The 23,734-nt window shown below is 37.2% G+C and overlaps 3 protein-coding genes across 4 annotated transcripts; 1 reads left to right on the top strand and 2 right to left on the bottom strand.

The window, feature by feature from the left end:
- Positions 1–749: 749 nt before the first annotated feature.
- Positions 750–5,101, bottom strand: LAX2 (auxin transporter-like protein 1). 2 transcript variants are annotated; one of them, XM_008394716.4, is made up of 9 exons: positions 4,712–5,101; positions 3,757–3,943; positions 3,448–3,633; positions 3,219–3,331; positions 2,637–2,820; positions 2,439–2,536; positions 1,747–1,954; positions 1,287–1,544; positions 750–1,104 (listed from the first exon to the last, which is right to left on the bottom strand). In XM_008394716.4, exons 2-9 carry the CDS (start codon positions 3,922–3,924, stop codon positions 886–888), a joined length of 1,434 nt encoding a protein of 477 aa, XP_008392938.2. In that variant the 5' UTR covers positions 3,925–3,943; positions 4,712–5,101; the 3' UTR covers positions 750–885. The 2 variants fall into 2 exon arrangements, with proteins under 2 accessions (XP_008392938.2, XP_070675503.1); XM_070819402.1 differs by having other exon boundaries at positions 4,192–4,837.
- A 6,793-nt stretch (positions 5,102–11,894) lies between these two features.
- On the bottom strand, positions 11,895–15,056 carry LOC103455121 (syntaxin-31). Its single transcript, XM_008394717.4, has 6 exons — positions 14,662–15,056; positions 13,712–13,962; positions 13,488–13,633; positions 13,317–13,355; positions 12,493–12,690; positions 11,895–12,365 (listed from the first exon to the last, which is right to left on the bottom strand). Exons 1-6 carry the CDS (start codon positions 15,053–15,055, stop codon positions 12,206–12,208), a joined length of 1,188 nt encoding a protein of 395 aa, XP_008392939.3. The 5' UTR covers position 15,056; the 3' UTR covers positions 11,895–12,205.
- Positions 15,057–15,514: 458 nt separating this feature from the next.
- LOC103455122 (large ribosomal subunit protein uL10) lies at positions 15,515–18,049 on the top strand. The gene is made up of 5 exons (XM_008394718.4): positions 15,515–16,083; positions 16,163–16,231; positions 17,035–17,133; positions 17,218–17,610; positions 17,715–18,049. The coding sequence occupies exons 1-5, from the start codon at positions 15,826–15,828 to the stop codon at positions 17,859–17,861; spliced, it is 966 nt and encodes a 321-aa protein (XP_008392940.1). The 5' UTR covers positions 15,515–15,825; the 3' UTR covers positions 17,862–18,049.
- Positions 18,050–23,734: the final 5,685 nt, after the last annotated feature.

Genomic DNA, 23,734 nt, shown 5'->3' with positions numbered 1-23,734 from the left:
CACACATGTTGTGCATATGCTTCCATTTAACAGAAATTTGGATGGAATGAATGAAAAATTAATAGCAGGGGGCAAATTGGCCAAAAAAATTAGTTTAAGTCCTTAATTTTCCAATTAAAAAGTTCAGGGGGCAAATCAAAAGTTGGGTGATAGTTCAGGGGGTAAATTGACAGTTTACTCTTTTATGTTTATTAAGATTTTAGACTCTTCAAATATTATTCTTATTATAATAATGTGTCTTTATCAACTTTTTCCAAGAAATAAAATAATAAAAAAGGTCACCTTATGAAAAGTAAGAAAAAAATGCTAAAGATTTGTTGTATGTATGTGCAAAATTGTAAATCTACAAATTTTAGTTTTTAAATTACCGAGACAAATTTGTATTCACATTTAGAAGAAAATAAAACTAATAAAAATGACTTGAAAACTTTGAGTTTTAACGATAAGGACAAAATAAATGGTAAAGTGAATAGTACCAGGTTTGACTTTTTAGTGTAAAAATGTGGTTTTTCAATAAAGTGAACAGTACTACGGGTTTTTCGTTAAAACTCTTTTACAAGAATTGTTGGAGATGCTCAGAGTCTGAAGTACAGAAATATGCGGCAAAACGACATGCGTGATGTTTGATTTATGTGAATATGTCTAAGAAAATTGCAAAAACTTAAAACTGAGAATTTTGTGTCAGTTAAAGGAGTTAAATTTCAAATTGTTCATTATAATACGTTTTGGGTTTCATGTGAATTCACATGTTAAGAGTAACAAAATATTGCTTTGATTCAAAAGGAAACACCACCAATTCACCATTCACATAATATTTATAGAGGCTACACAAAAGAAAGGCAAAATGCAGGACACCATGTGTATGATACAATGTCAAAGAGAAGCTTAGTGATGTGGTGGTGGTAGGGAGGCTGGGACTTTGGGAGGGCACTGGTAGCACTTTGCAAACAGCCCAAAAGTGTCAACTTGCCTGATGAAGTTGGTCACGCTAGCCCACCCTCCGAACCCGAACCCGACTACGAGAACCCACACCACGATGAATGCGTTCACCACGTACATGCCTGTCCAGCTCGGGAGGAAGAACGGAAGCTTCTCTGCCGCATTCTGCCCACACGAAAATCACATAATTGCACTTTGATTAGTAACGCAATCTCCAGTGTTGTCCGATGAAATGAGTTGTAGACATAATATGTTAGGTTACTTTGTCTACGAGGCCTCGTGCACGCGCACATACATACACATACATATATAGCGATCTAATGGGGAGTTTAGGGTCGAGGCTTTACCTGGCGAGCAGAGGCGGATTTGAAGGTGAGCATATGAGCTAAGGCGGGTATGATGTAGACGGTGAAGCTGACCAAAAGAGCGCCAACGGCTGAATTAATGGGACCGAAGAAAGGAAATATGATGGCCAAGAACCAAATAGGTATCACCACAGGCAACCTGGCAATTGCCCTCAAACATATGCTCTTGGTGTCATGCATTCCAATTACTTTCTCCCACACGAAATACAATGGCGTACAAGCAAACCCGAATGTGATGAACTGCATATGCCAACCACATGGAAAAATTACATCACCACAATCGAAATGTTTCAAATTCGAAATCATGGCTCCGAAAGTTCAAACCGAAAGCAACAATGGTAGCTCAGGCAGTACCAACTTTCGAAAAGTTATATTAGTAGAGTGCCGAAACAGCTAGGAAAAATCAACATGTACAAGTAATTAGAGTCATCAGGATCATCACCTGGTGAATGAGCATCAATGTGACACCCGCATCGCGCCACTTAGTCCGGGGAAGGAGCGAGAAGGCATTCGAGTGTGTGAGGAGCTGGTCGCCAAACGCCCAGTACACAGCAGTTGCAGACGGAAGGGTTAGAGTGAACACATAAAGGGTAGCAAACAGATAGACATACTTAAACTTCTGAGGCTTCCACATTGCATGCATGATTTCCCTGCAAACAATAACATCAATTATACATAAAGTTTACTAAGCAAAAATAGAATTTTTTTTTTATGATTAAGAATGTATGAGTAGTTAGTGACACCGTAAAAAAACCACCACCAAACCTTATCCTACTAAATAAGGTCTATTGTATGAATCCTAGTTCGGATTATTCGACTTATATTCTCTCACTTATATGAGCTTGACCATTCATGGTCACTCAGTTCCACTTTATTGGAAAACATCCTGAGTTCGAATCTCGGGTGGATAATTGTTAATTAAAAAACAAATATTCTTACTCATACAACGTTATCATTTCCCTTTCATGATATTCACTTCTCTCACCAACCCCCATTAATGGCAAGAAAAAGCCGCATAATATTGAATTCCAAAGCCCTTTTGAAAACAGAGTAAGAAAATAAAAATAAAAGAAACATCATGATTAAATCGCTTCAAAAATTAAAACTTTAATAACACTTTAAATAAAGACTCACACAGTGACGGCGTGTCCGCCGAAAGTGTAGAGAATGTTGGTGGCGCCGGTGAAATACAAAACCAGTTTATCTGGTCCTGAGTGTTTCACACCTTCAACCTGTAAAACAAGGTCAAAATCAACGGCGGATAAAAGAACAGAGAGATAACCGAAGAGCAATCAGGGCCGTTGATCGAGTAAATAAATTATTATTTATCACCTGGCCATGAACAATGGCTGCAATGGTCATGTACCAGGCAGTGTAGGTGGTCATCCCAAGCCCTAAAAAGGACCATATTCTGTAGTTGTGGAAGGAAGGGATGAAGACTGTGGTGGCACAACATGCCCCAAATATGTAGGTCCATGTCCTCTTGTCCAGATGGTCATTTATGTAGTATATGTTGCTGCATAATCAAGCATTAATCAACAACACAACTATTTAATTAAGTATTAATCAAGCAAAACAAGATGGAAACGCGCACAGATAAAACTTATTACAAATTTTTAGTCAAAACTAGAACTCGATGACACTAAACAGATAATAACCCCTTTAAACTGTACTTTTAGTCCATACACTATCTCCCAAAAAAAAAAAAAACCATGTTTCAACTTTATTTTATATAATGATAAATTGAAAAAAAACTCGTTTTAAAACGGAAAATCACTCAAATACAACCCGTTAAGAAATAAGGACACTAAACAGACAATAAACCGTGTATGACCCACGTTTAGTGTTCTTCAAATTCAATTTTTGATTAGAAACTTGTAACCGGTTTTATTTGCACAATTAAAAATGACATACCTTGCACAACCAATAAGCTGGATGACAGATCCAAAGAGGAGGAAAGTGCAGTTGAAGGCCAATCCAACGGCTTTCCAGTAAGGACCCAGCAAACCATCCAACACTTCGAACCACTGCTCAAAAAAATTCCACATAACATAATCAGATCAAGAACTTTCTCTTCTGAACTGAAAATTATGTATAAAAAAAATTAAAAAAAAAAAGGTTTTTGCATTGTGAGAATAATCACCTGGATGACATGGTTCTTGAAGCTGACATTTTCCTTTTCTTTTCGGCTTCGATATTCGACGTAGAGAATGCTGATCAGATAAGCGGTCCAGCTCCCCATGATTCCGTAGAAGACCTGGAATATGATTCCCGAGAGCATTCCCAGTTGGGAGAAAGAGTAGGGCAAAGTCAGCAGAACCTGAGCAACCTGTTCTTGTTTGGACCGACACAGAGCACAACAGAACACAACAGGACGATGACAACGTTAGATTATCAGAATTTGTGTCTGAAAATGTGAATTTTGAGGTGGTTTTTTTGGTAAATGCTTGACCTGGTTCGATGCACAGCTGAACCAGGCGTCGTAGACGGATCCGCCATGCCAGAGGAAGTTTCTGACGTTAAAACCAGAGTTATGATCTGCTGCGTGTTCTTCTTCTTCCTCCCTGTCAACAGTCTGGTTGAAGGTTATGGCTTCCTCTGATTGCTTCTGTGCTGCCATTGCTGACGGATTAAATGATCTGAAACAATTATCAGACAGATTAAACCAGGAGATTAACAATTAATCACTCCAATTACCAAAACCCAGAAGGCAAACAAGAGGAAAGTGAGATAAAAAGATACTCAACTCAACTCAAACAAAAAAAAAAATCTGATTTTCTTTTGGGAGATGGAAATGTGTGAAGAGGAAGAGAGTTTGTTGGGGATTTATAATGGAAGCTTTTATGGGGATTTAATAAAATGCGAGACTCTCTGCAGAATCGGTTACCTTCTTTAACTCCTCACACTCTAGAGAGAGAAAGTAGAGATAGACAGAGAGGGGAGATGGAGAGAGATAGTGATTTATCTCGTTTTGGTCTTTGAATGAATGAAAAGAAAGCAGAGAGAGAGGAGCATGCACTTGCAGTAGCACTTGGGTTGGCCGTTGCAGAGAGTTTTTAATTCTGAAAACTTCCAAAGGTTGGAACTTTAAAAATAAAGATGCAGACTTTTAATACTCGTGTCAGACGCAGCCGAATTCTGTGGCAGCAGTCAAAGATGATTCTGTGAGAAACGAAACAAAAGAAAAGAAGGGGAAGAAAAGGGAAGTTTGTTTAGAGGTGGTGAGTGTTGTTTTCTGGGGATTTTTATTCCTGGGTTTTGAGAGAATAGAGAGAGATCTGGCACCTGAGAAGGAAAAGAGTTGCAGAAAGACCACTACTTTTACATATAAGAAAATATAACACAATTTTATAATATATTTCAGAAGAAATTGAGAAGACAGTAGAGCAAATGAACAATGTAATTACCAGAGCATGAACCCTTTTTCTTCTCAGTTTCTCTGTCTCTGTGTACTGTGTTTCTGTCAACTGTTGCAGAGAACTCAGTGAACCTCTCTCTCTCTCTCCCTCCCTCCCTCTCTCTCTCTCTCCTCTGTGTGCGTGAGAAATATTGAAGTGGTTTTATAATGGCCGAAATGGAGGTTGGTGGATAGATAAAACTTGGATGATTGTCTCTACAAAAGCCTGCTTCAGTCTTTTGTGTCAAATTACTCCTCTTTGTGTCTCAGGTTGCACAATATTATGGCAGATTTTATTCCACTACACTCCCATTTTCTTTTTCTTTCTGCATCTCTAATTTTGTTTTTATTGCTTGATTTTTCTTTAGTTTATTCGTTAGTTACAAATGTTAGACAAAAAAAATTGGTAAAGAAAAAACGAGTATTCTTCATTATGGTAATTACACTATAAATATATTATAATTTGTTTTACTGTTGGGTTTGTTTAGAATGCCAATTAGAATGACAGGTCCATGTATTTAAACCCCTTGTCATTATTAATGTGACTTGTAATTTGAAATTGATATTTACGTACATATGTCAAATTGTAACGTTACACGTTGTATCCACGTCGTGCAAGCGAAGTATTTCTACATATAATGGAAATCCAAGTATGCTAGCACATCTCCTCTAATTAACTTCAAACCCAAGGTGATTATAATCATTCATCTTATCTTATACTCTTAAGAAAACTCTAAGTTTTCATCATGAAGACTGAAGAATACAAAATTACTTATTTCCAATACATTACACTTAAGAGCTAGTAGTTAGTTAGTACCTACCCTAGGCATTTGTTATATTTCTTGAATATATTGTTACTAACTCACGTATTATAATAATATTATGATTCGAGTGGTTAATAGTATATAGCTCTCGTTTCACGAATTAAACGTACATCGCGGATAACAAGTTGATGACTCCCAAACCTATTACCGACCGAGTCATTTGATTGCTTAAGTTAAGTCTTCTTGACTAGTTTCGAATCTTTCAATCTTTCGATGATCCTTTAGGTCTTAGTACAATAAATTTCTTGGGCTGTTATTATGCACTTTCGAAAGAAGTATGTTAAAAAATGATTTGTTATGGACTTATACAGCCCCATAACGTGAATGAGTTGGTAACATATTCACAAAAAGAACAGATTTATTTATTTATAACATGAGTTTGAAGAGATCTGATGATTGAAATTTTGTAGAGAAAGTCTCGTTCTTTAAGGAATTTGGTGAACAACTCTTTTAACATGCAGTCAAAAGTAAGCAAAATCAAATCTTTAAATGGAGACTTTAATCTCTATCAAAATCACCATTAAGTAACGTCTACTAATTTCCTTTTTATCATTAGAGATTAGATAATAAACATGCTTATAGTGGGTGGAGGGGCCTCCTTCTCACTTGGTTCTTCATCTTTTTACTTAGCTTTTCCATAATATGCTCTCTGTCTCTCTTTTCTCAATTATCTCACTCTGACTCATAATTCATGCTAACTATTTTTTTTTCCTTTTTTATTCAAAAATGAAGATTAACTATTGGCTTCGTCACGTCAGTCCATTCTTTAAAAGGGCCGGAAATATTTACATAGGCATTTCAACATTCTCCTGGTCACAAACGTGTGATTCATTAGAACTAGGAATTGAACATAGAACTTGCAGTATAGAATACAACTTAAAATTCGTCGTCAACCACTAAACCATCCCATGATAGTTTTATGCTAATTAATTCATTAATTAAAATTTGCATGGCTCACCGCCTTAATTATTCATTTAGTTTAATTTTTAGGGACATCATCCTAACCTAATAGTGCCTATCGAATCGATTTGTATGGACAAATTTGCATCTCTATCAGCCGTTTTAAAGTAACCCATGAGATTAAGAGAATCATTAGGTAGAGGTAATCTAGCTAGTTCTTGTTGAGTTATCAAAGTAACCCTACCCCGTTAACCTTTTGTGAATACTAAAAGTATATATTATGCATCACGCATGCCGGCGCCCAACCCTAAACAACATTAATTTTGGGATTAGTGAGAGAATTAAGATAACGATTAAAAAACATTAAACAGTAAAGCTAGACCGGTAGTAAACGTACAAACGCATAATTATAGAAAGTATTTGAATCGTTATGGATAAGGAGCCAAACAGTGTTCAAATAATGTGTACACTTAACAAGTATTTCATTCAATTTTTTAGTTAAGTAACATCGATGCGGAGAATATGTATAATGTTGCATTAATATATAGGAAAATTAATGAAAATGGTTTGAAAACTTTGAGTTTTAAAGATAATGACAAAATAAAGGGTAAAGTAAATAGTACCATGATTGACTTTTTAGTATAAAAATGTGGTTTTTCGTTAAAGTCAACAGTACCAAGAGTTTTTCGTTAAAGTTCCCATAATATATACATTGTATATAGCAAGAAGATTATGGATTCTAGAAAGACATTTTAGCCAAAATGATCCCTGAAATTAGTATAATTCTTCACTTTCATCATTGAGATTTGAAATCGATAGAAATGATCTATAAGTTTGTACACCACCAATCATTTTGGTCATTCTGTGAAAGATCTTTATTAAAAAAGAATCAAAATGACAAAAATATCTTAAATTTAATAAATAATGGGCCTAAATGATTTAACAAATTTTGAGGGTATTTTTGTCATTTTGGTCTTATTCAACGGAAATTTTTCACGGAATGACCAAAATGATTGACGGTGAACAATCTCAGGGACGAATTCTATTGATTTTAAAACACAAGGATCAAAATGAAGAATTATGTCAATCTCAAAAACCTTTTTAGTTAAAAAATCTTCTAGAAACCATGATATATAACTAAGGTTCTACTTAAGCCACAATGCTCTCTCTTTAATCTTATATACAGTAAAAGAAAATTATTTGAGTACTTAACGAGAATATAGTCAGATTGAGTTATTCGAGTTACTATACCCTAATAGAGAAAGATAAAATTGTACATACATCGAATTCCTACGACCGTATCGTAGAGAAATCCATGAACTCCTCTCCTCCCATCACTACAATTCTCCAATATTTGCAAATTGCACCTACCACTAACATCTCTAATCATATCAGCATGACAAATTTGGGTGGTGATGAAGTGAGATTATTTTTCAAAACTCATATGCAAGGCAAAGGTCCAAAAATGCCATAATTATCACAAGGAATTCGTAGGGTACCCCACAAAATAAAAGAATACTTTCTTGCAATAAGACTGAAAAGGAAAATATTGGATTTATTTGATTTATTTGACTTTTTTCCATCTGCACAAGGCTACGTTAGGATTTACTTGGTTTTTTTTCATCTATTGTAAATTACAGGATGTGTCGTTTGATTATTATTCTTTTTCTTTTAAATCATTAAAAAAATAATTTAATCATTATCTGTCACATCACGTAATTTATAAAATTTGATATCTATAGTATTTTCTTACAAGTATTTTTTTTGGTCAATTTTTGTTCTCCTCCCAGAATCTGTCTTGGTCAAGCATCCTGGGACAGATTTTTGCACCCATAAAAGAAAGGATTTAAAAGTTTATAAAATAAAATGATTTAAATTTTTTTGAGATAAAAAAATAAATAAAAGATCTATTGCATGTATATTTATATTCAGAAAGTACGTACACAAGTTCAATTTCTCACCTTGTAGTTTAGTTAGAAAAAAATATTTAATGCACACATTTTATGTTTTGCTTTATTCGATACAAATGTCATGTAGCTAAATAGCTTGTTTGGAAGTTTAGTTAGAATTCACTTGCATTTTTACTAAAGATTAGTTTAAAAACATTTTCATCAAAAATAATTTCAGCCACTTTAAAAATAATTTCAAATGAGTTCAAAAAATAGTGTAAAAATTATTTTTCTAGTTTTAAATTATAATACCGCTCGAATGAGAAAAATCGCTAACCTCTTGTTGGAAATAAAATTTCATCAATGATGGAAATTAATTATTAATGTAGGACCAAAATCTATGAATGCTGACTAGAACATTCATCATTTCTAATCCCATTCCAAAGTGCCTCACCGGGCCACACCATAATCCATCGGCTCAATCGAGAGTGCAAAACACAACATTTTAATATATTATCAATCATTAATTTGATGGAATAATGCTGTTGAATGTTTTTCTTTCTTTTTTCTTTTAAAAAAAAAGGACTAGTTGACGGCATAGTTATAATAGTTTATATTTTTTTAGAGATTTGGAAGACTTACAAAGATATTTTAATCTCTTCCTGACGACTATCATGTGATTCACATAACACAATGAATCGAACCCAAAACATGCCATATAAAATACGGACACGAAATTTGTTATCAACCATTGGGTCATTCTGTTGTGTTTAATGCTGCTGAATGTTTAATTAATTATACAAGCATCTTCTTCAAGTTTATGCGGCTTATGGCTAATCATTGACTCTGAATCAGCATGAAAATTTAGTAATGACTGGTTTGGATGTAATATGATTTGGGCGTTTGGTCCACTAATTTTTTCAACTTTATTTGCATGACTGATAATTATTATTAGGCCAAATATAAGCATTAATTAGTGATAAGTAGCATTAGTAATTGTATTAACGAGTCCCTTGTAAGTTTCATGCACTTACGTACGTTAATCTTATGCTCTGCGTAAATTTTGGATCATATTTACGTGAGTAAGAGGAAATTGTAGCGTAATGGTTCCTCAATTAAAAATTTGTGACTATTGATCATTTAATTCATTAAAACGTGTATGTATGGTCATTTTCGTCAACTTCCTTAGAATTTCTGTTAAAACGAATCATGTGCCACGTACTTGAGGCTGAATCAAATGGGCAAATATGAAAAACCAAATGCGAAAATTGTAATAATCGTCTCTCGATTTTAACCCATTGGAGTAATGGCCCCTCGACTTTAGTCAAATTTGTGCAATGCTCCCTCAACTTTAATCAAATTGTAGCAATGGTCCCTCAAGTTCGAATCAACTTTAACTATTGCTCTAATTAAATTAAAATTGGAATATCATTACTACTATTTTCTCTAAGTAAGAAATTTCAAGTTCGAAATTCTATCTCTCTGTTTATAAGAACAAAACATGCAAAGTAAACAGAATTAAGGAGTTGTATTCGAAACCAAACCAAACCTTTTATCTCTTAGTTATGCAACAAAATCATGGAAAGATCAAAGATTACATCAAATTAGGTATAGAGTGGAAATCAAAGTAGGCAAAAACATCAAAATGGTTCAACTCAAAATCATACTAAATAAGACCACATAACTGCTTTTTTAAGGTCCTCATACATGTGAAGTTATTTTTTATATGAGCCCTCAAATTAATTTTATAGTAGATTAAGCTATCAACTTAAATAATTCATATTACACCAAATCATAATAATCATGCAAAGTGATTAAATTTATTAAAAAAAAAAACTCGTGTAAAACCTTATGTCTTCTTCCCCTACCGTCTCTCTTCTCCATATCCCTTTCCTTTCCCAACCACACAATCTCAATTTTTTTGATGCTTGGTAACTAGGTGGGTTTGAATATTATTGATATATAAAAAAAAGGATGAAATTGGATGTGTAAAGTTACTAGGCAAATGCAATTGGATTTGCTGGGCTTAGATATTCGATGAGGAGACTAGGTTTTGCAGATAGAATATATTCGATATGACGTGAAACCTTCTTCTCTCTACTTATTTTTTTTTTGTTTTTTGTTTTGTTTTATCTATTAGTATTTTATTTCCGTGTAACAAGAATTATTTAAATTGATAGCTTAATTTACTACAAGATTAATCTGCCGACTCATACAAAAAAGGACCTTAGGAGAGAAGCCTCTCAATAAGACCATCATCTCCTACATGTCCCATTGTCCACAACAACCAAATCCATCCTTTTCAACTTTGCAATTTCTTTCTTGCTCCACACTTTACACTACAACATCATGCATATATGACGGAGTTTATCTCTGTGTCCGCTGACAAGGAGGTAATATCTAATTACTGTTGACCGTATCGGAGTGAAGATTCTGCTGTATAACCGAAGATATATATGACTATATGAGAATATTTGATATTGGAGAACCATCAGCCTACTGCTCTAGCAGTGTCAAATTCCACGGACCATGTGTTAGTTTGCACAAGTCTTTTCAAAGGGCACCTTCCACCACCTGCCCAATCTTATATGAAATATATCATGGACTTGGAGACTTGAATTTTGGATTTTTGTCTGCCACAAATGGCTCCCAACGTTTTTGCATCCATTAACGCTCACAGAAACTGTGCTGCAAAGTGAACTCACTTATTTGTGTCCCTTTCCCGATTTCTGAACTCTCATTTGCTTGCTCTAACTTCCGTTACTCTTCCCACTTCAGCAAAACCGCAATCAAAGTTTTGGGGACAGTTGTCTGGCATCTGCGTTGCATATGGCATCACACTCACAGCCCGACACTCTCAAAGAGATGGATGGCACACCGTTATCTTACTCTGTGTGTGTTGCCTTATGCATTAACCGTAGTTAAGATATTTGTAACTAAAAATATTGATTAGAGCCTGCCGCGTAGGACCACACAATCACAACGTAGCAGAACATGTGTGCGGGGCACAAGGTTACAAGCCCAAAACTCCCAATTTTAACAATCAAGTAGGTCGTAAACTGAACCTAGGGCTCGTGCAAGAAGCACTTATGCCCATAAGCGCTACTCAAGTGTTTTTCCAGTATGGGAGGTATTGCTCCAAAAACGCTTCTATAAGTTAGAAACACTTTAGATTTTTCTAACAAACATAATTAGAAGTGCTTTATTGTCATTTTTGCAATATGTGGGACATGACTTGGACTAAAGCTTGGAACATTATTGAAGGTCCTGCCCTAACTTAGCAGTGTACCGACTACCGAGTAGCAGTATGAACCCATTTGATTGAAGTATAAAAGGTAGGTGGGGGAGGAGTTAAAGTTCCACTTCCAACTCCAAATTTCCAATGTTTTGGTATAAATGATTGGTACAATCAATCTTATCGCTTTAACTCAGATACGTAAATTTGAAGGTTTATAGTCACATGCGGAGTTAGGTTGGTGGGCCTTCAAAGAGATTGTCAACTATTTTCGACCGGGTGCGAGAGACATACAAACAGTTACAAGATAGATTATCGATTTCATTTGAAAGGGCAACAAAAACGAAAAGTAATTAGAGAAATTTTTTATTTCTCATTTTCAAACAAGCATGGCAAGCTGTTTCAGTTGATACAGAGATACATAACATATTGCTCAATGATCTAACCGTATATGCTACAACGAATGGTATTCTTGTACAAGCAACACTCGAGAATCGAAAAATGGGCATACCGGATGCCCACCAAGTATACAGAACAAAGAACCCTATATCACTTTCAATACTCCAACTTCGTAAAAAAATAACCACACGCGGAGTTGAATAACCCTAATCACCCATCATGAAGGATTCTATTGCCGAGTTTTCAGTTTTCGGTACTTAGGCCACAAAGAAGATGAAGACCATCAGGAAAAATATCAAAATGGCAAAGATCTTGATCATAAGCCACCTGTTTGATGATATTCGGGTGAGATTCCTTAGTAAAGCGCTGTGTGCACCATCAACATTTGACAATGATTCTTCCATGTTGTCGTCAATCCTGCTCACACCAACAAGACAGATTCAGGACAACATGCCATGAACAAGCCTATGAAAAGTGCATCTAGCATTAGTGACAGCTTCAAACACAACACTATTTGATGGTTCCGCAAGCAAAAAGAGAAAACCTGATAGCGAGTTCCCCTTGATGTGCAACCATGGTAGCCAAATGTGTAAAGATCCCACTCAGTTCGGTAATCGTAGATTCTACATTGTGAAGGGCAACAGCCCGGCCTTGTGTATAATCTTGTTGCTGTGGAACTACCTGCTGTAACATGGACATTTCCATCTGCTGTGATGGAGGATTATCTGCAGCTAACCTTCGTCTGACTTGGCAACGTTTAAAATAAGCAGTTAATTTCCATCAACATGTATCTATAAATAGATCTTCATAAACCAAATCAATTTATCACCGTACTTTCGGAACTTAACAAAATCTTCAATATCAGAAATTCAGAACAGAGAAAATTTACTTGCACGACACAACTACTACGAGTCCTATCCTAGTGGCTGCTCTACACGTAATTTATGGATTTTTGTTAATTGAGCAATCATCCAAGTAGACAAAGGCCAGATGCTGCCTTCTTTAGATGCTATCCGGAAGTAAAGGAGAAAACGTTGCACTTCTAAAAAGAAAGAAGATAGCTGAAACTATAGGTGATAGTCTTTAGTAGCAGATTTGGCAGCCATACGTACATCTACCCTGTAATTATGGAGGACCAGAGAAAAAAGGGAGAGGCTAGATCTATGGCTCCTACAAGTACTTCAGGCATGAAGAAATGATGAAAAAAAGAATACTGCGAGGAAGTGAGTTTATCATATTTATGGTTGGAAGTATATGAAGTTCATATGCAAGCATGATGTATGTAGCAGTGTTCCAGAGGTATTTGTAAGGAAATGACCAGAAGAGATGAATAAGAAATTTCATTTTTTTTTTCTGGAGCCAACATACCTTAGTTGGTTGCCAGCTTGAACATCCTTCGATGGCAATCTGGAGAGAGAGAGAGAGAGAGAGAGAAATGAGAAACAATGAATAAATTACCGGCACCAGAACAGTGGAAGGCCTACCATCGGAACATATGCAGACTTCAATATTAGTTGATTTTTATTAAGAAATACTCACGGTGATGCTTGCAAATTGCTGGGTGCCCTGGAGGGAGTTGACCAGGGAGCAGGTGCGGTCACAGTTTTTGCAGGATTCCGAAAAGGGTTTTCTCTTGATGCATTTGTGGAAAATATCTGCCTCCTGTTCTCGTGAGCCTTGATGTTCTGAGGGTACAAAAATCATAGAACCGTAAGGAAACAATAAGACATATGGACTGTGTAGAACAAAAAAGACGCACTAACCTCTGTTCTAATGGTTAACACATCTTGAAGCTGTTTGGTTGCCCCCATAAGTTTGCTTTTCAAGTCATCACAAACGGCTGTTGAATGCACAACCTTATCCTGGGAATAACTTCCATCAGCTATTTCCATGTTTTGAATGGTTTGCAAATCTGTGAGAGCCACATTTAGTGTTGTAATGTCATTCTTCACCAAAGCAGTTAATTCCTGGATTTCCATAGTCGGGTCATCGAACATAGATGACCTCTTCGCCACTGCAGATTAACACACAGCAAGCACAATTGTTAGGTCGAGATAACCTCCCCCAGCCAATAATGTTCCGAAGTGATTCCAAACCCAATAGCAAAAGAAATTTCACCAATTACAGTACTGAGGTCTCATTTGGGATTGCTTCTAGAGGAAATGCTTGTACTCATAAGCGCTTCTGCTAGAAGCGCTTCCATTAGAAACTTGTTGAAATTTTTATTAAATATTCAAGGGAAGTGCTTCCTGAATAAGCATCGTTCAGGGGCTTCTCCAGAAAGAGCTTCTATGACCAAGAAGCACTTCTAACCCCTTCCAGAAGAAATCCCAGGCCCTGAGTTTTCTAAGCAAAATTTTCGGCAAGATTATTCTTCAAACGCAATACAATCAGTTTGAAAACTCAATTAAAAATCTGATCATATGATTCATATCTGACACTTAATCAGCAATCAATCCCTGAAAGTATTTCAAAGCTCTAAAACCTTAGCTCATACCAAGATCTAAACTTTCCTACAGCTAGTCGGTTTGAAGTTCTTGAACAATGCTTAGCTGAATTCTTCACAGTTAAAAGTAAACTAATGCATCAAATTCCAACTTAAATAGTTAAATTTTGCAACTTTCCTACATTTTCTCGGCAACCAAACAGCTAGGAATGAAATCACAAGTATTTAATAGCGGAAATTAAAAGGAGAGGTGGAAACGGTAAATACACTGGGCGAGCCGTGCGATCTTCTGAGAAGTTTCCTGGATCCCCAACCCGATCCGGGAGGCCTTCTTGTTGAACTCAGATCCAGAAGAGGCGGGTCCGGGAGATTTGGAGGGAGATGAGGAATTCTGCGCTTGATGAACGGCTGCGATTCCTCCGATTTTCTGGAGGGTCTGGGAGAGTGATCGGAACTCGGAGGTCCGATCACGGTACGTGGAGGCCATTGGGAACGACAAGCCTCGGATGAAAATTGGTTGTGAGAGAGGGAGATATACGTATTGGTCGGTTTGGGGTGGTTGGATCACCTGCGAACCGGAGCTCAGCAGAGATGGCTTCCTACAAGGGTAGAGCTTGGAGTTGGGTCCCTTGACGTTCCATGGCCAATGAACTTCAGCCATGTCATCACTCATTCCTATATTTCACTCAAATATTTAATTGAAGAAATTTATTAACGAGAAGGCCATCTCCAACCGACTCGGTGAAAGGGCAATATAGTTAAAAATAATTTAGAATGACACGTAAATCATCTTCAACCGAGTATTAGGCCAAATGGCTTGTGGGCTATACCGGGTCCAAACCCTCAAATTAGGCCAGCGGGCTGGCCATTTCTAGCCAGCCAACCCGCTCTTCAACCCATCATTTCAACGCCAGAATGTCAAGCTTGTCATTTTGTCAGCCTTCCAGCGCCATAATGTTAAGCTTGACATTTTTCCAACCCTTCAGCTCCATAATGTCAAATTTAACATTTTACCAACCCTCTAGTTCAGCCCATTTGAATGTCAACGGCTACCTGACATCAGCCAATTTCTTACTTAAACCAAAACCGGCCCATCCGGGATCCTCGGATCCAAAAAACAAAACTAAATAACAACCGTCCGATCTAGGTTTACGTAACCGCCAAACCCTTTCCACCTCTCCTCTCCTTCCCTCCACCCCACTATATAAGCTTCACTGCCAACCATTTTCCACTTCCACCCGCCTCCAAGCTTTCTAGGTTTTCCCAGTACCTCCAAAACCCTTGGCTCTCAGTAAAAAGAGAGGTTAAAGGGACGGCACCGTTGCTGTCCGCCTTGACAGAGCCGCCGCTTCGTCTTGGCCCTCGGTTTTGGTCTTACTCTCTCATCTCCCAAACCCCCAATTTCCACTAGTCTTTCAAACACTAATCGCAATGGCCCCCAAACCCTCGAAGGCTGACAAGAAGATCGCCTACGATTCCAAGCTCTGCTCCCTCCTCGACGAGTATGGCCAGGTCCTCATCGTCGCCGCCGACAACGTCGGCTCCAAGCAGCTCCAGAACATCCGCAAGGGGCTGCGTGGCGACTCCGTCGTTCTGATGGGGAAGAACACAATGATGAAGCGCTCCGTCAGGATCCATGCGGAGAAGACCGGCAACAGTGCCTACCTCAACCTCGTCCCCCTCCTTGTGGTACGTTTCGCCCCATTTCTGCATACTGATCTGTTCTTTGTACGTTCGTTTTCTGATTTGTGTTGTTTTCGAATGTTAGGGCAACGTCGGTCTGATTTTCACCAAGGGTGACCTGAAGGAAGTGAGCGAAGAGGTTGCCAAGTACAAGGTAAGCATTATTCGATTTCAGGTTGTTTCGACTTTGTGTTATCAGTTTTTTTGCATTTCAATTGTTTTAAGGATTTAAAATGCTGATAAATTTGTACTGGATTTACTGTTTTGCATATGTGATTAAGTACTGGTTTGTATTGCATTATTTATGAAGTATGCAACAGGAAGTGCTAGTTACTGTATTTTAATGCTATCCAGGGTTTTTTAGGCTTTAGACTCCGCTTATGCGTTTTCCGGTTCTATGCTTTATCAACAAATTCTGTGTCGATTTTGTTAACATATGTTTAGGTTTTTTTGTTGTTCTTACAAACTTTGATGATTTTGTTGTGGATTTGTGACGGGGGACATTGATCCGTCCCTAACTTAAAAGTTAACGGAGCAGGTTACTTATGCCTGTAAATTCCGGAAGTTAACGTCACATATAGATTGCTGTTGGCGTTGATGGTCCTCTCAGCTTTGGTTGGGAGCACCTCCGTTGACGGTGTTGTCATATCCCATCGCATTGTGGAGCAGTGTCACTGCCTTTACTATTTGGGCATGGCCATGAGACCTACATTTGTGTTTTTTTTTTTCAAAAAGTTATGTTTCTCTGAGTATGTATTTAACAGAAGTTGATTATGTAGAGTTTTAATATTTTACATGGTTATGTTGAGAATTGCCTTGAAAATATGAAATTGCTTGTGCTTGAGCTAAGTTCGCCTCGTCATAAATTTTTGTTTAGTTTTTCAATCAACCCATTATGTCTATATGTTTCATTACATATATCTAATATCTAGCTGTTTGTTGTTTTTAATTGAATAGGTTGGAGCCCCTGCTCGTGTTGGTTTAGTTGCTCCAATTGATGTGGTGGTTCCTCCTGGCAACACTGGTCTTGACCCATCTCAGACCTCTTTCTTCCAGGTTTGTTATAACATTCGTTCCCGATATACCCTGATCACTCTTTTGGGGATTTTGTAGTTCTGACTTGCATGTTTCACATTTCAGGTTCTCAACATCCCCACCAAGATTAACAAGGGAACTGTCGAAATCATTACCCCTGTTGAACTTATCAAGAAGGGAGACAAGGTTGGCTCTTCTGAGGCTGCCCTCCTTGCAAAGCTTGGAATCAGGCCATTCTCATACGGTCTTGTTGTTGAGATGGTGTATGACAATGGTTCCGTCTTCAGCCCTGAGGTGCTTGATCTGACTGAGGATGATCTCATGGTGAAGTTTGCTTCTGGTGTTTCAATGGTCACTTCATTGGCGTTGGCTGTCTCATACCCCACCCTTGCAGCTGCACCACACATGTTCCTCAATGCCTACAAGAATGTTTTGGCAGTTTCTATTGCCACCGAATATTCCTTCCCACAAGCAGAGAAAGTCAAGGAGTTCCTCAAGGTACTGTGCTATTTTTCAACTGTTTGTGTCCGTCTGTTTTTCGTCATTGCTCTTTTCAGTTAATTCTTATTGGCAAGTGATTTAATCGTGGGTTAACAATGCAGGACCCGAGCAAGTTTGCCGTTGCTGCAGCCCCTGTTGCTGCTGCTGCTTCCGGAGGTGCTCCAGCAGCTGCCAAGGAGGAAGAGAAGAAGCCTGAGCCGGAAGAGGAATCCGACGAGGAAATGGGTTTCAGTTTGTTTGATGATTAAGTAGGCTATGGTTCAGAGTTGAACTAGAGGATATTGAAATTTACGTGCATTGTTTAGGTATTGCGGGCACTATCTTGCTTTGTTTTTTTTGATCGGATATAATTTCATGGCATTAATGTGTTGGATATTTTGTTTAAGATAATTTTTGTTTTAGTTTATGTTAATCTTGTTTGGTGCTTTTCGGAAAATCATTTGGTAATGCGTCTTGCATATGCCAATGTTGCTAGAAGCTCTTTTGGATTTACCTCTTAATATACTCCTTTGGGCTGCAGCCGCACAGGGCTGGCTGTGTGTCAATTTTGTTGGGCCTTAGTTTTGTAAAATTGTTGATATTATACACATTGGCAATGGGCTTGATCATGAGGAACGTGGATTCATGTCTTAAGATAAATACCATACAATTTTTGGTGCTAACTCTAGCTTTGGCTGGAGTTCCCATCACTCCCTCAGTTCGATCTTCAGCCATTTTTCCCCTCGAGCTCGCGCATAGAGTTGGGATTAGCCATTTTTCCCCTCGAGTTCGCGCATAGAGTCGGGATTTTGTTCTTGACTCGGGTGTTTCCAACACCACCTCGATCTTCTTGCTGTTTGTCGTTTTCAACAGTGTTGTTTGTGGATTTTCCTGAGCTTCATCTTGGTAGTTGGCTAATCCCTCTTTGGTGCCGAATGTATCTTGGTAATGGATGTGATCTGGTTGATGCTCGGGGTTGGTGGTGGTGTCTGTGGCAGCGATACTAGATGGTGGATGACGCTTCAGCTGGCTGGTCTGGATCTCTGTCGGTGGAGGAGATTTCACTAGAAGTTTCTAGGCAGTTGTGTGTTTTTTGGGCTTTACTGTTGATGGGCCCTCTTTCTGTTTTTCTTTTGGTTTTGGCCCTTTTCTGGTTGTGTATAGTTGTAAGTAAGGCTTGTGGTTTGCTTGTAATTTTGGGCTTGTGTTAATAAAAGTTGAGGGAGTTTGTGTCAAACTTTTTCCAAATAAAAAAAGCGATTTAGTGCCGGTTATTTACTTTGTATAGCAGATTCTTTTTGCATCTATATTGCTTTTGGTAAAAGGAATTGTTATTAGCACTCCAAAAATCTCATTTCACACTCTAAACTTTCTATAATTAGAAAGAAAAATACACTTGTGAGAAGTGTAGAATGAGATTTTTTGAGTGCTAATAACAATTCCCTTGGTAAATTGGCAAGAATAATGCCCCAAGTCCATATTTAAAGCCATTTTAGCCAAAAATGATATTAGCCATTTTAGCCAGAATCAGATCGGCATAATTTTTTATTTTGGTTCTTGAAATCGATGGAAATGGTATTGAGTTTGTCTACCCTCAATCATTTTGGTCATTCCAAAAAAAAAAATTGTTAAGTAAGGATGAAAACGACAAAAATATCCTTAATTTAATAACAATAATCTAAAATGATTCGACAAAAAGTTGAGGATATTTTTATTCTTTTATTCTGATTTAATGAAGATTTTTTTTCACGAAATAACCAAAATGACCAATGGTTAATAGGGGTCTTTTAGCAGTATATGCATGGGTGATACGATTAGTGCGGGACTCTTTTATGGGCTAACACCAAGGTCTGCATGGAGATTTGGTTTCCTAAACCGATGCTTTGTGTTGCACAATTTCATCTAAATTGTCAGCGTAGAATAGGTCACATATGACACATCAATTTAATAAAAGTGATACAGCTTTAGACCCAGAGAGTGCGATTTGAGAAACTGAAACAAATATAACCCATTCTTTGAAGTCCTTCTATCCTCATATGACCATACTCTCGTACACGTTCGTTCTTAAATTGTTTGCAAAGTTAACGAAGCCCTTACTTGAGTTTCTGATATCGATATCGAGTAGTATATTGTCCTAATCAACAGGCTGAACCGATATTTACACTGCTCGAATATCATTAGAATTTAGAATTCCATGCTGAAGAGATGCAGAGCTCACCAAGAACATAATCTGATAAGCTAATGCGAAGTAGGGTTAGCTGCTGCTTTCATGCCTCAAATCTTTGTCAATATTAGGCCCCCCTGGTCCCTTCAGTCCCAAACTAAACAACATTTCCTGCATTTTTTATGACCCTTTGACTTGCAAAAGATAGGCAAACGATGGCCATCCCCTCACGTAATGTCTATCCACATAAACTCCGAACAGGGCAAGCACGCTGGTCTTTATTTTCTTAAACTAATCTTTAAATAATTGAATTTAAACCCTCTTAGTCTCAATACATTATTAATTAATATACTTTTCAGATTAACTGAGGCGGGGTAGGTTGATTAAATGACGCATGAACAACCACCGAAGTATGGACGCAAAAAGAATCTTGATCTTAATTAATACGAGGTTCTTAATCTAGGATTTGTAAATGGTGGATTAAGTATGTTGGTGTTTAATGTGCCGATCATGTATGAGTTTGAGTTGTGCAAAATAGGTTGCAAACCAAATAATGTGGCGGTTTATGATTGTCATTTTTCATGATTTAAAGAAAAATTTTAACCAACAATCGCTACATCATGTGGTCTACAAATATAGTCTCTAGCATCACCCTTCAGATAATAGTGTTGATGTCATGATGGAAGAGATTTCGTGGATCTCATCTTAATAATTTGACGTTTTTCATTGTAACCGTTATGTAATATTATCAGTTTATTCACGTTATATCATATGAGTTTCATAATTACCAATACGATATATCGATGACACCTTAACTATTATTATCGATTGATTTTGAAGAATTTTTCTTTTGTTATTCACTCATAATATAAGTCATAATATTTGAATTAATAACACCATATAACAATGTGATTATCCAGTTGGAAAACTTACAATGATGCCGAAAGAGATAGAAAATCGGCTACAATGACATATAGTTGAATGGAGGTCAATTTTTTTTCCTTTTGAGTTGATTTGTAACCGTGCTATTTTGTGGGTATAATTCTAAGTCGCACAACGTGGACGTGGACTTGGGCAAAGTGATGGCTTGAAAATTCTCCCACCTAATCCCCATCTTTAACGTTGGTAATCTAATCCGCCGTTTAAGATCACAACACGTACAGGTGCCATCTGTCCAGTTAAATACATCTCCTATTTTTCTTAGTTTCACTAAGAGAGAACCTAAGAATATTAAATGCTCGAGACCTCGCAAAGATTCTGAAATGTTACGTTCAGTTGTTCACACATATTTTTGATAATTTCATTAGAAATTAGATGTATTTTAAGTTCAATGACTAATGTGTGTCTTTTGATTTTAATACAACGAAATGAGAACAACTGACAGTAACATTTTCAAGACCTTCTTAAAAAGATTCCGATTCAATCATATTGAAGAAGTGGATAAAGTTGGGGCCAATCCTTAGCATCCGGTGCCTGATATGCCAATAAAGCCCCCATTTTCTGCCTCAAAACATGCTTCCTTGCTGGGAAACCACTCCCAGCCCACAATCGACTTTCCTCCCAAGGTCTAATATAGCAGCAACAACAAAAAAAATTACTAAAAGTGTTAAAAAATAAGTAAATTACAATTTGGTCCTTATATCATTAGCTCCCAATAAAATATGGCTACATGCACTCACGATTACAACCATCTACTCAATTCGTGAGCTCTTGTTTATCCCATCATACACCGTTGGAAATTTATCCATATAAAATATCGGCCGACTTTCTTAAATTTGACCCCATCAGTTCAATCCGTCTGCTTATACTTCATGCTAGTTTGTTATTGACGTGCTTTGAAAAAAAAAACTGCTTCTGATGTACTGTGAAAATAAGCAGCTGTGAAATAAAGTAGCAGAGTGTTTGATAAATTTTTTTGTAAAAATGCTTTTGAAAAAAAAAACAGTATTATAGTGTTTGGTAAACTTTTATGTAAAACAGATGTGAAAAAAAACTGATTTTTCAAAGTTGGGTTTTGCAGCTTCTTGTTTTTGGCTTTTTCACCCAAAACTGTGAAAAAAAACTGAAGCTAAATGTTTACCAAACACAAAAAGACTCCCAGCTATTTTTTATACCAATTTTTTTTTCAGAATCACCTCAGTACCTAACCAAGGCTTTACGTCAAAGACATATTCTACTGGAGAGATATATTCGAACTCAAGTCCATAGCAAATTAATCCTAAATAATGTGGCAACGCTTGCGTCTGCGAATACATTTTCGTATGTTGAATGCAAATACAAGAACCCAATTTTACATACATGCACGAGAACTCACGGCTAAGCCAACCAACCAATACCATCCCAACTGTCACAGTGTCACCTGTGACCATACAGCACCACTACTACTCCTGTACGCGCAACATGGCTGCAACCACCAGCGGCCCGTTAGGCACCGCCGCACAGCAGTGATGATCTCAAGTGTCCCACGCACATGTGAAGAGGGTAGCTCACGTGACCGTCACGCCACTGTCGGTAGGTGGGTGCATGTCTCACATGGTTAAGAACTTGAGGTTAACCCCGCCCGCCCCAGATATAGTTGGCGACCAGAAAAGCGTCGCCGAGTTGGAAAGTCTCGCGCTGGTGGGGCAACTGGATGGCGGACACGTGGCTGAGTTGAAGGCGGTAAACGCGGGATGATTTAGTCAAACCGAATCCAAAGTCCAAGTGTTTGGGGGATTGGATTGGATTCGGGAAAGGAGTGGGAACGAGACAAAGAGTCCAAGTTAAAATAGAAAGAGAGAGTTATGAGTTATCCAAACAGTCCCCAACGGGAGGATGGAGGTGCAGTGCAGATGCAGGCAATGCATGCCCATAATTTGAATTGAAGAATGCAATGCCACTTGGTTTATTTGGGATTAAATAATACTATCCAATATTTGTGTGAGTCGTCTGGATTGGATATGAATGTGTAAATGCAATGTAAAGTCCGCCAATTTGGCTTCTTTTATTATATCTTTACTTTTTCCTTTTCTAATTCTTTCTCACTTACCAAATGCGAAACGTGCAATGTTGGAAATGACGAATGTTTCAAATGTTGTATTTTAATATGTTTTGTTTTAATTTTCTGATAAATAATATGAGAACAATGCAAAAGAAACACATTTTTTTAGGGTAAACGTTGGAATCCTTTGAGTGTAATGCAAAACATGCAAACGCCCAAATCCCTCGTTCAAATCCTAGATTACATTCCCTACCAGAGGCGGGGTGATGGCTAATTTTTGTATGTTGGGAGATATCATTATTGGGGAACCCAATGCTTATATTGTATTTGCACGTAAAAGAGTAATTGAACAAATATTGAATAAGACAGTAGCTGAGGATTCCCAAGTGGCTGGATATTTATTTCAAAATGGCTTATTCAATCCAATCGTACAACGTAATCCTTTAGGGTTTGTTTTTCCTTTCTGAAAATAGAGAAAAAGGTTCGAACATGAAATTTCATTCAATATTAAAATAGATAAATTAAGAGCTAATAAATTCTAGAGAAACTGTTGCAGATATTAGCTCAAAGAGAGTTCGGATTGTCATAAATAAGGTTGCATGAGATCATATTTGAGTTAGGTGTTTATGTGTCCACATTTCGTTGTATGACAAAAAAAAAAAAAAATAGTTTTCAAATTCTACACCAAACAACAAACTCCGACTGCATGAAATGTCTCATTTCATATGTATTCCGTAAATATCAATCGTGATATGCTACATACTTTTGATCATAGTAGCAACAAACCTCTATATTTTTGTTTCTAATCTAACACATTTTTCTTAATTTTTTACTCTCGTTGTTGTTTTTCTTTTAAAACTTCAGCTCATGTTTGTATGAGATCATATTTTGTGCATTATGTGGTCGCATTTTGTGTATAATGAAAAAATAATTCTAAAATTCTACACAAAACAACAAACTACAATTGCAGGAAATATCTCATATCGTCTCTTATTTTT

Source organism: Malus domestica, chromosome 01 (assembly GCF_042453785.1).
Source record: "Malus domestica chromosome 01, GDT2T_hap1".
Classification (NCBI taxonomy): Eukaryota; Viridiplantae; Streptophyta; class Magnoliopsida; order Rosales; family Rosaceae; genus Malus; species Malus domestica.
The sequence above is the reverse complement of the archived record's forward strand: the minus strand, read 5'-3'. Positions and strand labels throughout refer to the sequence as shown.

Coding starts and splice junctions, on each gene's coding strand:
- LAX2 (XM_008394716.4), bottom strand. CDS start 3,924: ATGGCAGCACAGAAGCAATCAGAGGAAGCCATAACCTTCAACCAGACT. Junction 2,821..3,218: donor CAGCTTATTGGTTGTGCAAG/GTATGTCATTTT, acceptor TTGATTATGCAG/CAACATATACTACATAAATG. Junction 1,955..2,438: donor GGCGGACACGCCGTCACTGT/GTGAGTCTTTAT, acceptor TATTGTTTGCAG/GGAAATCATGCATGCAATGT.
- LOC103455121 (XM_008394717.4), bottom strand. CDS start 15,055: ATGGCTGAAGTTCATTGGCCATGGAACGTCAAGGGACCCAACTCCAAG. Junction 13,963..14,661: donor GATCGCACGGCTCGCCCAGT/GTATTTACCGTT, acceptor GTTAATCTGCAG/TGGCGAAGAGGTCATCTATG. Junction 12,691..13,316: donor CAAGCTGGCAACCAACTAAG/GTATGTTGGCTC, acceptor TTGCCAAGTCAG/ACGAAGGTTAGCTGCAGATA.
- LOC103455122 (XM_008394718.4), top strand. CDS start 15,826: ATGGCCCCCAAACCCTCGAAGGCTGACAAGAAGATCGCCTACGATTCC. Junction 16,084..16,162: donor ACCTCGTCCCCCTCCTTGTG/GTACGTTTCGCC, acceptor TTCGAATGTTAG/GGCAACGTCGGTCTGATTTT. Junction 17,611..17,714: donor AAGTCAAGGAGTTCCTCAAG/GTACTGTGCTAT, acceptor TTAACAATGCAG/GACCCGAGCAAGTTTGCCGT.